Source organism: Notamacropus eugenii, chromosome 4, assembly GCF_028372415.1.
Source record: "Notamacropus eugenii isolate mMacEug1 chromosome 4, mMacEug1.pri_v2, whole genome shotgun sequence".
In the NCBI taxonomy this organism is placed as follows: domain Eukaryota; kingdom Metazoa; phylum Chordata; class Mammalia; order Diprotodontia; family Macropodidae; genus Notamacropus; species Notamacropus eugenii.
Genome location: NC_092875.1, coordinates 323,148,006 through 323,161,240, shown reverse-complemented (window position 1 = coordinate 323,161,240; position 13,235 = coordinate 323,148,006). Strand labels below are relative to the sequence as shown.

The following is a 13,235-nucleotide window of genomic DNA, read 5'->3' as shown; positions in this document are numbered from 1 at the left end:
AATCCTAAACAATTAAGAAATACTTAAATCATTTAGTACAGAGATAGGGAACCTGATGCCTGGAGGCAACAAGTGGCAGTCTAGGTCCTCAAGTGTGGCCCTTTGAATCCAAACTTCATCCCTGGTTTAGTATTTTCTGCTTAAGAAAGTATATAATAAAGGAGGTTTTAGAAATATCTCCATTTGAGAACTATTTCCTTTAAAATGAACAATGCTTAGGTAGTTGAAAGGGTCTTATCTTCAGAGATCTACAAAGCTTCTATATAAGCCTTTTAAAAATCTGATTTCAATCAAACTAAATGAAATGACCAATACTGGGATAAGACAAAGAAAACAAAAAATAAAAAGTAAACTTCTTTCTTCTCAGCACAGAGAGGACTAAAAGTATGGAACGTTGTATACACTGTTGGACACAGTCACTGTGTCAGTAGTTTTGCTTACATGTTTTACTTTTTTCTTTACTACATGGGAGGGGCCTCTCCAAAACTCCTTGGCTACCCAACTCTGACCACCTGTCCTTTTCTGGTAGATGCCATTCAAAAAAATGAAGGGGCTATGGTTTCTAGATATACTGTGGTATTCAATTGTTTGGCTGACAGTAAGTCTGATTTCCAGAAAGTTTTCAGATAAATGTTTTACCGAGTCCAGGCAAGACCATGAGAACCTGCCTAACATACACAGTGTTCCCAAAGTCACTGTACAGTTTTAAGTGTTAGTAACTTATGAGCAAAACTTTTTTTTAAGCTCTAAGCTTGAGTAGTTTAAAATTGCACAGACTTTTGAGTCACCCTGTATTTACAAAGCTAACCATGATGGAAGCTAAACTCTACCTATTTCTTTCTTCCCTCAACTAATTACAAGGCTCATATATTCCAGAACCCCTAGAAACCAAGGAAATCTGGCAAATCATCACTGATACATATAAGAGATAAGCCCTTTTCAGTATAAAAGGGAAAACTGATAAACCATCTTTGGTGCAGCTTCCCCATAAGCTCTTCTGACATCACAAGTGACCATGAGCTATAGACTAGAGGCCCACCTCAATTGACAGGATTGAATGACTTGCAATACATCCCAAATCCAGCCCTCCTGAGGCCTCAGTAGCCTACACAGAAAATCTTTCAATAAATCTCATTTGGACAGGTAAGTTTTATAAGGGAGTTTTTTTTTCCCTTCCCAAGTTTGAACACTGATTTATCACACAAGCAAAAAAAAAAAATCATTCTTTTAGCATAGTGTTGTATTAAAACCATTAAACTATGACTGACATGATTTATTCCACAGTGTTTGGGCTTATGGTCCTTATGACCCTTCTTGTGATATGTATATAGATACATTTGCTTCTTAGAATTCTATAACTGAGAGTGTCATCTTTCCTCTGGAGAATCTGAATTAATGTATCATATTTACATACAAAAAATATACCACTATAATTGAGGTCACTTTCCCTATGCTGTATTTCTATACTGGAATTTTATTCTCTGCTCCCCTACAGAATATGAATTAGCATTCATATGTAGAATTCCCAGGGAAAATTCTATATGCAACTGCACCATATTTTTCATCCTAACTTGAGAAAACAAACTAACATCCTCTGGCAATGGCCAAGCAATTTAGAGGTTCTCTCTCCAATATAGGAAGGCTCATGCCCATGTTAATTGGTTATTTATCTGTATATCTGTGTGGTTGTGTTTCCTGCTTTCTTTTGCTTTGATATATGAAACCAGCCAAGAAGGTCTCCCTTCTCTCCCCAATTACAGCTTCCCAGATAAGAGTCCAACTGTTCCCAAACAGTGCCACAGTACATGGGATCACTGATAACATACATCACATCCCTCTTATTAGCCTGCATTGAATGGGAGAAGGGGAAGATAGAAGTATCCTAATCCTATGATTCTGATCCCTTCCACCAATGTCAGTACTCAAAAATCCCAAAGTGTAGATGTGGAACGGAAGGTAACTAGAATGTAACACTTTGCTCCCTTCCAATCACCATGCTGGAACCTTGGAAAAGAGGGGAGCACCTCTCCTAATAGATATCAGAGACAGGACTTTTTCTGTATAAAAAAGGAAAGCTGGGAAGCCATCTACAGAGCTGCCACATTCAGGTTGGATACTAATTTGCAAGACCATGGTGACCCTCAACCTCCCGTCATCAGTCCTCCTAAAGTCTTGGTTGGTCGTAGAGGATATGCTTCAATAAAATTCTTTTGGACGATAAACACTTATATATGAGTTTTTCCTTTCTTTTTCTAATATGTAAAGTGAACTGGAGAAGCCAATGCTGCCAAATGTAGGAAGTGAAATGGGGAGGAGAAACTAATCAAGTCTTTTTTCTGATTTAACAACTCACAGTGACAGCCCTCATTCCAACCTCAGCAGTCAACAGCTCTAATTCAGCTGCTACTAAATCATAGCAAACATGGAGAGAACAGATTGATCACTTCTTTTCTTTCTACCCTATCAATTCAAAGTAATACTAAAGCAACTTTCCTTTTTCCTCACCATACTGAAGTCTCTTATTACCAAAGTAGATCCTACACAGAAAAGAACAAATGACAATACAAAATGTGAGAAATTCAAGAAGCATTTTACCCATTTTGTTTACTTTTGCATACAAATAGCAAAAATAAATTTTAAGTTACAATAATTATACATATATAATGTACTTTAATGTTCACAGAAACCCTCACAAGCCCAAAGGAAATAATTTCAAATTATAATGTTCAAAATCTAATTATACTATATTTATGTGAGATAGATGATATAAAATTATTCTAATATCAACATCATCTATCAACTTGATTGTACATTACTCCCCTTCCAGATCCCTAAGGTCCAGCCAAACTGGCCTTTCCCACATACAGCACTCAATCCTCTCATTTCTTATGCCTTATCACCGGTGATGCCCCATCCATCACCTCTTCTTCATAAATTTACTCTATTCTGCTTATATACAGCTCAAATACTACCTGGGTTTATTGTGATAATGACCAAAGAAAACATGGCCCATTGATCTAAGTCTTCAGAACTTTAGGAAATATCTTACCTGTCAGTTGGTGTAGTAAAGGAAAAAGAAAGAAGTTGATTCCAGAACGGGTCATTCTCAGAGATAGATTCTGTTCCAGATAACCTTTTTAGATATTCGTTTTCTGAAAGGTCATTAATGCTGCTGCTGTTTGCTCCCATCTTTTGCTCTGGTAGATAAATATCTCTTAAACCTTCATTTCTTCAAGAAAACCTACAAATTTAGGAAAGAGATTTTTAAACCTATTCAAAAAAACTATCATAATTAACTTACTCAGAAAATACATTAAAATTTCCAAAGTAATATGAAAGTATATTTCTGATGTAAGATAGATAAAAATAAGAGATCAGTTATTAAAATTTTAAAACCTTTTCTAACCAACACCAATGAGAAATCAGGAACAGAGATCACAGTGATGCTGATTCATTTCAATGTCCAAAGAATAACTTCTATACTGTTGCCTCTTGAAAACAAATTCATGTATGCCAATTAATGACTCCTCTATGAAAAAATATTCTTTGTAATAAAATCAACCATGTTTTGAAATACACATAAAAACTTCATAACACAGAGAATCAAGGAAATCTAAGTACAAAGAGAGTAAAGGAAGAAAATATGCAGTATCTGTTGTGAGGAACCATTCACCAGCTGGCTGAATGAGGGCCTGGCCCAACAAGGAGTTAAGATGAGTCCTTAAAGCCTCAGCTCCCTTCATCATTCAATAAAGAAGGTGGATGGCACTTCCCTCTCACTCATTTTCATTCTTTTCATTCCCCCTTTTCCCTCTCTCCTTCTCCCTCATATGCACCTCCTTCTTCCTTCCCTTTCTCAAGAAGGTTGAGCTTGCCTCACATAGAGGCACATAAAAATGCTAACTGAATTAGATCAGATTTTCCTTTTGAAGGAGACAAAAGGATACTGATGGGCCACATAGTGACTGGAAAAACAAATGTAACAGGATTGTACAACTGGCCATTGGTACCAGATCACGGGTTTCATTCTATTCTAAAGTGTTAGGAGACTAGAACTAAGACTGAGTTAAAGAATAAATGATATGCTCCAACTGTGCTATTCAATCAGAAATTATTGCTACATCTTACATAAAAGGAAGCAAATGTAGAGGAGATATATCAATGTTGAGTTCCTGGCTTTTTTATTTGTCACAACTATATTTTAATTTGCATTTAATGGCATATTCATACCACAATTCCCCTTTTCTGATCTCCTAGAATACTGAATAGTGTTACTAGAATGCATCCACTTATTAATATTAATTATAAATAAGTAATAATGTATATGATTTATACTATAAATATAGTATAACCAACAAAAATAGCAGTAATGCTGAATTTTTTCACATATCACTGAACTATCCAGATGACTTCATGTCTAGACCTCTAACTACATACTGAAAATACACCATTACCCCCTCTATTTACAGATATAACCAAAGGTAAATAGCTAATTCCATTATCCCACTGATGAGGCTCTACACAAGACAGAAACAGAGGAAGCACTCCTAATCAAAAGTGCCATGTACTAACTCCTTTCTGCTTCCAGGGAGAGGAGATATTTTAACAAACAGATAGCCCTTGCTCTAGCTTCATAGCCACAGGACTTCACAAAGACGATCCAAGGTTTGAGGATCTAGTTCTTTATTTGTGTCAAAGACCCAAATTTGGCTGTCTTGTAAAACCTATGGACCCCGTCTCAGAATAAGTTTTTAAATGCATAAAACAAAATATACAAGATTACAAAGGAAATCAATTAACACTGAAATTCTTGTAAAATTGTTTTAAGTTCACAGTCCTCAAATTCAGATCCTTTCTTGGTCCAGATCAAAGACATTCAGAGCACTCTAGTTATTTATCGTATAAGAGGAGGGAACTTAGCAATCCCCATCACTACTTTAATTCTGACTTTCAAGACAAAAGTGGCAGACCACTGCCTGCCCAATTACTGGACCACATTAAAGTGACACATGAGACAAGATAAGAGAGAATCAATGTGATCTTCCCAAAGGGATGGGAGTCATCCTCCTTCAAGCAAACTTGGTAGGGAATTTTCATCTACTTAAATTAATAAATCAACTTACTATATCCAGGTAACACGGCAGCTAAATAGATAATTCCTCATAATGTGAAGGTGACTCTGGGATTCTCAAAGATTATGTCAGCAAAGCATAAACACTGAGGTGGATCTCATACTGAAAAAGGTTCCAGTGTCTGCCAAGTGATGAAATGGATGTTAATTGTCCAAGAAGCAACCTAACTAAACTCAGGAAAGCTCATCACTAAGTTAACCACATGTCAATAAATGTTATGACCATAGCAACTCTCCAAAACTATCTATTAAGTTATAGATGTGTTGTAAATTGAATTGGTGGAAGGGCCACATTAACTGAATTAAAAATTAGTTAAGGAATGGAATTAATCACATTATCAAAAAATGATAGGTTCAGATCTAGAAAAGACTTCAGAATTCACCTATTCCAACCCTCTTGTTTTTACAGTTGAGATAAATGAGTCCAATAAAAGTTATACAGTTGTCCAAGTGTCACTAGAGACAAAACGTTTTTTATGAAACGTTTATGAAAAAGTGGTTTCATAATTTTTGGGCATATAGAATCCTTCTGTCATTTTTTTCATGCTTACATGCTTTCATGTCTACATGGAAGTCAGTTTATTAATTTGTATTTTCAGACAATATCACATTAAAATGTATTCATATTTTCCAACTTGGCTTTTTTAAATGTATACACTGTAAGTGTAAATCCATGATTCTATTCCTCATAAGCCAAATTCACAGTTCACGAAGAAGCATACAGAAAACATTTCCCAAAAGTCGCATTTAAATGATACTTATTTTCACAATGTAGAATTAGCTGGGCTCCTCAGTGTTTACTATCCTTGGCCAGCAGAGGGCAAACTAGTAATCTTGGTGATCACTGAATTATTCTGTTCAATAAGTCCTTTATCAAGCAGTTAAAAATCATGTTTTATATGAACTTGAACAGAAATTTTCTCATGTAAATAACAATATATTTATGTGAGATAGGTGATATAAAATTATTCTGATATCAACATCATCAATCAACTTGAATGTACATTACTCCCCTTCCAGATCCCTAAGGTCCAGCCAAACTGGCCTTTCCCACATACAGCACTCAATCCTCTCATTTCTTATGCCTTATCACTGGTGATGCCCCATCCATCACCTCTTCCTCATAAATTTACTCTATTCTGCTTATATACAGCTCAAATACTACCTGGGTTTATTGTGAATTTTCATGACCCTCCCAATTACTAGTGCCCTCCCTCACAAACTATCTTGTATTTGTTCTCTACGAACTCATATGAATGCTTCTTGTTTCCTCCTATAGAATAAAAGTTCCCTTAGACAAGGGATTGTTTCATTCTTTGTAACTGACCCCCAGAATCTACGACAGTATATGGTAGGTACTTAATAAATGCTTATGAACTGCTTCCTTTGAGTAAAGTTGTGTTCTCGGTTGATAAAGAATACTCGGTCCTGTATAAATTTGGAAGCACACCTTCCACAAATATACAATCACATGAGTTAGAACTTCAAGGAACCACAGTGTCACACAACCCATCTACCACACTTGATTCATTTTTCATTCCTTTTCATTGTAGTTTCAATGCCAACACCCACACTCAGGCTGTCATTACCACTTACCTAGCTCTACTGTCATAGACTTCCAACTGGTCTTCTTATCCTCAATCTCTGTGGTCTGCCAAACTATGATACAGAATACTGAGAGCCTGATCTTCTTGATACAGAGTTCGGGTCATGTTACTTCCCTGCTCCAAAATAATCAATGGGTCTCTATTCCCTCACATCTATATGAAGCTTCTTGCAGTCTGTACTATAAATGACATCATAAATTTGACTAAGTCAAACTAATATATTTTATGCTTAAGATAATCAGGTATCTCCATTTACCAAACATCTCCTAAAAAAGGATGATACTAGGCACTTTTCTGAGGAAGAAATTAAAGCTATCTATAGTCATATGAAAAAATGTCTAAATCACTACTGATTAGAAAGATGCAAATCAAAACAACTCTGAGGTACCACATCACGCCTATGAGATTTGCTAATATGACAAAACAGGGAGATGATAAATGTTGGAGAAGATGTGGGAGAATTGGAACACCAATTCATTGTTGGTGGAGCTGTGAGCTGATCCAATCATTCTGGAGAGCAATTTGGAACTATGCCCATAGGGCTACAAAAATGTGCATACCCTTTGACTCAGCAATATCACTTCCAGGACTCTACTCCAAAGAGATCATAGAAATGAGAAAGGGTCCCACATGTACAAAAATATTTATAGAAGCTCTCTTTGTGGTGGCCAAAAACTGGAAATCAAGGGGATGCCCATCAATTGGGGAATGGCTGAATAAATTATGGTATATGAATGGAATGGAATACTAATGTGCTACAAGAAATGATGAACAGGAAGACTTCAGAGAGGCCTGGAAAGACTTATATGGTCTGATGTTGAGCAAAAGGAGCAGAACCAGGAGAACTTTGTGCACAGCAACAACCACAGTGTGCGAGAATATTTTCTGCTAGTCTTGGAACTTCACTGCAATGCAAGGACTTAAAAAAATTCCCAAATGCCTTCCTCATCCAGAGAAAGAACTACAGAATTCAATTGCAGAATGTAGCAGGTCATTATTTGTATTATGTTTTGGTTTGTTATACAATTTCTCCCATCCATTTTAATTCTTCTATACAGCATGACTATGGTAAAAATGTGTTTAATAGGAATGTATGTGTAGAACCTACAAAAAATTGTATGCCGTCTTGGGGAGGGAGGGGAAAGGTAAGGGGAGGGAGAAGAAAAAAATCTAAGTTATATCGTAGTGATTGTAGAACACTGAAAATAAAATTAATATAAAAAAAGAAATGCTAATACTCTGGGGGGAAAAAAGACTTATATGAACTGATGTTGAGTGAAAGGAACAGAACCAGGAGAATTTCGTACACAGCAACAACCACCGAGTGCCGGGATTTTCCTAGTAGACTTAGTTAGTACTTCATTGTAATGCAAGGACTTTAACAATTCCCAATGGACTCATGAAGCAAAAGGTCTTTCACATCCAGAGAAAGAACTACTGAAATGGATTGCAGAACAAAGCAGACCATTTTCTTCTGCTTTGTTTTGTTTTATGGCTCCTCCTATTCATTTTAATTCTTCTATGCAATATGACTAAGGTGAAAATGTATTTAATAGGAATGTATGTATAGAACCTATATAAGATTGTATGCTATCTCAGGGAGATGGGGGAAGGAGGGGAAAAAATTTAAAGATCTATGGAAGTGATTGTAGAACACTGAAAATAAAATAATTTAGTAACTTTTTTAAAAAGAGGGAAAAAAAGGGATGATACAGAATCCAAACCAAGATCTTCTAACTCCAAATCCAGGTAATATATACCAAGAATAAGTTAATCTCTCAGAAAGTTTGTGGACAAACTTGTCAGATTCAAGTTTAATAAACTCGTCTCCATTTTTTGTCATTTCTTTTTCCAGTTTCATTTTAGGACACATTGACCTTGTTATCTTCAAACACTTTTCAAGAGCCTCTCAATTTCTAATACAATATGAGTAAAAATTATTTTAACCTTTTTAGGATGCCAGAAATTGTTTCACCTATCTGATAATTTTCTTTATTCAATTTTATTTTAATTTTCAAATTTTCTCTCTCCCTCTATTCCCTCACTCAACCATTCAAAAAGCAAGAAATACAGTACTCACTACACATATGAAGACAGGCAAAAGACGTTTCCATATTAACCATGTTCCGAAAAAAAAAGAAAAAAATATGCTTTAATCTGTACTCTGAGTCCATCTGTTCTCTATCAGGAGGTAGATATCATTTCTTTTCATAAGTCCTTTGAGTCTGTGGTGGGCCACTGTGTTGATCATAGTTATGAAGTCTTCCACAATTGATTAACACCATACATTTCTGTTAATTATGTAAACTGTTCTCCTAGTTCTGCTCACTGTACTTTGCATCAGTTCATATGAATCTTTCTGGGTTTACTGGAAACCATCCCCGTCATCATTTCTTACAGCACAATACTGTTCTATCACATTCATATCCCATAACTTGTTCAGCCATTCCCCCACTGAAGGGCAATCCCTCAGTTTCCAATTCTTTGCCACCACAAAAAGCTGCTGTGGGTTCCTTTCCTTTTTCTTTGATCTCTTTGGAATACAAACCTAGTTAGTGGTATTCCTAGGTCAACGGATATGCAGCTTTTTAGCTTTGGAAGCATAGTTCCAAACTGTTCTCCAGAATGGTTGGACTAGTTCACAACTCTACCAACAATGCATTAGGGTATTTATTTTCCCATATTACCTCCAGCATGTCATTTTCCTCTTCTGTCATCTTGGTCAATCTGATGGTGTAAGAAGGTACTTCAGAGTTGTTTTAATTTGCATTTCACTAATTCTTAATGACTTTGAGCATTTTTTCTTATAACTATTGATAGCTTTGATTATTTCCTCTGAAAATTTCCTGCTCATATCCCTTGGCCCCCATGCTTTTTTTTTAGCATGATGTTTTCAGCTTTCAGTGAGGATAAACATGGCATCAAGGTCAGCTACCACCCTGATGGTAAATTCTTCAATTTGAAAAGGCTACAAGACAGAATCAAAGTGGAAGGAGTGTTGGTGCATGATTTTCTGTTTGCAGATGATCGTGCACTCAGTGCAGCCTCTAAAGCTGAGACACAACAAACTATGGATTGATTCACTGCTGCTTGTGCTAATTTTGGCCAAGAAAACACAGGTGCTTCATCAGCCACCACCACACCATCCATACACAGAACCATTAGTTACAGCAAATGAAGAACTTTTGAATACTGTGGATAAGTTCACTTATTTTGGTAGTGTACACATTGATAATGAGGTTGATAGACACACTGCCCAAGCTAGCTCAGTGTTTGGGTCTACAGAGCCGTTGTGCTGACCTCATTGTTGTATGTCAGTGTGTCCAACTGTAGCTGATCAGACTAACATGAGCTTGGAATGCTCTGCCACAGGTCTGGCACGAATAGTCCGTGTGAACATTTGAAGTGGATACTCTAAATTTGCACGTCCTGTGTTTCCTTTGAGCTGTTTCAATTCTGCTTTGCTCATGGAGCACAGCATCTTCTCTGATGTGGGCACACCACGCTGAGTGATCCTGTGCCAGTGTCTCCCATGTCACATAATCAATTCCAAAGTTCTTAAGTGAGACCTTGAGAGTGTCCTTGTATCACTTCTTCTGACCACCATGTGATTGCCTGCCCTGTGTGAGTTCACCATAAAATAGTCTTTTTGGCAAGCGTATGTTTTGCATTCCAATAATATGGCCAACCCATCAGAGTTGAACTCTCTGAAGCATAGTTTGAATGCTTTTTGGTATACACTTCAGATTTTTTGGTGCAGTGGTTCTTTTGATTTACATTGTTGCAGTTACTATGTATATTGTTTTCTCTGCTCTGTTTAATTCACTCTATATCAGTTTATATAGATCTTTCCATGCATCTCTGTATTTCACATCCATTATTGCTTGCAACACAGTAATATTCTATTACATTAATGTCCCAAAATTTGTTTACCCATTCCCCAATTGATAGGCATCTACTTTATTTCAAGTTCTTTGCTATTACAAAAAGTGCTGCTATAAATGGTGTACAAAGGAACCACTGCACCAAAAAATCAAAAGTGTATGCCAAAAAATAAAGATCAAGCAGGACTCAAATGAAAAAATGAGAAGACACCTCCAACCCACCCCCTCCTTCATCAAAGTGGATAGAGTGCTGGGCCTAGAGTTCAAATCTGGCTATGTGATCCTGGGCAAATCACTTAACCCTGTTTGTCTCTATCCACTGTACCACCTAGCTGCCCCATATACGTTAGTTGTAGAGACTACCTATATATAAAACTGATGACATGCAAACAGAAAGGTTATAGTTCAGCAAAGCTTTTCAATACCCCAAAGTAATCAAACATAGAAGGAAGAGCAAAGGAATGAGATTCATTTCTGCTTTATGTGCCAAGGACTATGGCAGCAGAGTGCACTGGAATACCCTGTCACATCAGAGACAGGAATCACAGAACCTCAGATCTGGGCGGAACCTTAAGTATCTAGTCCAATCCTCCTTATTTTACACATGAAAAAACTTATTCATCGTAATCTTTATTGTGGTAACTCTCATCTGAAGAATTAAACCTAAAAAGATGCTATATTATACTATACTCTCCAATCATACCCTGATTCAAAATGGGGGAGGGAAGAGAGAAGCAAGAAGACACCTCCAAAATAACCTTGTCTAACTTGTGACCATCAGAGAAGCACTGGAGAAACATTAGTGGCCAATAGAGAAACAACAACCATGAAAAAAGTGGGCATAAGACTTAAAGCCAGAACTCAGGCCCCCAGCTCTACCACTTACTACAATCAAGGGATATGTGTGACCACAAAACAAGTCACAATGTATCTGGGCTTCAGTTTATCAACTGTAAGTATGGAATGCTTTCTGTGAAAGACTTAAGAACTCTGATCAAAGGAATGATCAACCATGATTCCAAAGGACTGATGACGAAGCAAGCCCACTTCCTTGGCCAGTTTTTCTTTTATATCCTTCTTCAGACGTTCCAGGTAATCTAGTTGTGCTTGCGAGAAATTCATAGTCCCATCTGAGGTTTCAGATGGAAGTACAGTCTCAGCTCTAACCTCTTTGGTGTTTGTGTTTTGGTCCTTATCCCCATAGAAAGATTCTATGGTTTTTTCACTTTTCGTCTGCTTTTTCCGATTCATGATGTTGGCTGAGTGTTGTAGCTTTTGGTTCTTTCAGTCAGAAGGTACAGATCTTTAAGTTGAGCTGATGTGTGTCTAGGCTAAAAGCAGGCTTTTGTTTTTTGTTTCCCCGATCAACCCTGGGGTTAGCTTGTTAGGTATGTGGGAGGGGTGGTCTGTCCTCAGGATATCTCCTCAGCTGACTTGAGGCAAAGGCAAGGTCAGGGGATGGTGATCCCAGCTTCCCTATTGTCTTCCCTTTTCCCCTGGAGGGCTGGGGCACGCCTAGAAGCTAACACGTGTTCCCGCCCCTCCTTGGGCTCGTCTCCCGGCTCTGAGGCTTGCCTGGGTCTCAGTGCGAATTTTCTCTGCCCTGGGTCGTCTGTCCCTCCAGCCGTCTCCGCTACCGTAGGAAGAATCTCCCTTTGCCACTTTTCCAGCCTCTGGTGTTATGAGACCACCCGCCCCCTTCTGCTGTTCCCGCTGATCCAGGATTAATCTGGGGAAGAATTTTATGGTTCCCTCAGGGTCATCAGGGGGGAGGAGAGAGCACTTACTGATCACTCTGCCATCCCAGTTCCTGGAAGTTCAAGTAGTGACCCACCGAAGTCCGTCTTCAGGCTGAAGATTTCAAGGGCTGCTGCGCTGATGTCTGGCACTCAGCGGCTCTCACCGGCTCGGCCTGGCTTATCTCCTGCTCCGCTGGTCTCGCCTGCCACTCTCGGGCTCCTCTGGTCCCCTCCGCCCTGCCGCGCCGACCGCGCTGCGCTGTGCGCCAGGGTCTTACCCCCGCGGAACAGATCCCTCCCGTGGACCCTCCGGTCCAGCCTGGGCTCCGAATCCGTCAAAGTCCGTCACCCACTGGATTCTACACCTCCAAAGTCTGGTCAGACTCTCCCCCCGGAGATATCCAGAGGAGTTTTTCCAGGAGCTTAGGTGAGTCGTTGCTTTCACTCCGCCATCTTGGCTCCGCCCCCCCCCCCCCCCCCCCCCCCCCCGCAAGCCCACTTCCTGACAGAGGTGATAAACTTAGATTCCAGTCTAAAAAATATATTTTTTGGACACAAACAATGTGGGCATTTGTTTCGCATCACTGTGTGAATTTGCAACAAAAGCTTTGTTTTTCTTTATTTCCTTCAATGGAGTAGAATGGAAGGGAAAGAGACTCTAAGTAAAGTTTTTTAAAATGAGGCTTACTTCACTGTTATGAGGATCAAATGAGAAAAGTACAAACTATAATAAGGTGCTATACAATTGCAAGGCTTTATTATAATTTTTTTCAAATAAGCTGAAAACTAGAAGCACTCAACTCAATTTCCTATCTTAAGTAGTTTTTAACCATCTTACTTCTCAGTTTCTTTCCTGTCTGTAAAAACTATTGAC

At 38.2% G+C, this 13,235-nt stretch overlaps 1 protein-coding gene across 2 annotated transcripts in view; it reads right to left on the bottom strand.

The window, feature by feature from the left end:
- Positions 1 to 13,235, bottom strand: part of DYM (dymeclin) — a 601,776-nt gene that overhangs the window by 570,469 nt on the left and 18,072 nt on the right. For both annotated transcript variants that reach the window (XM_072605141.1, XM_072605142.1), the window contains exon 2: positions 3,050 to 3,241. In XM_072605141.1, coding sequence (XP_072461242.1) covers positions 3,050 to 3,189 — 140 coding nt within the window. In that variant the 5' untranslated portion in view covers positions 3,190 to 3,241. The remainder of the gene's footprint in view (positions 1 to 3,049; positions 3,242 to 13,235) is intronic.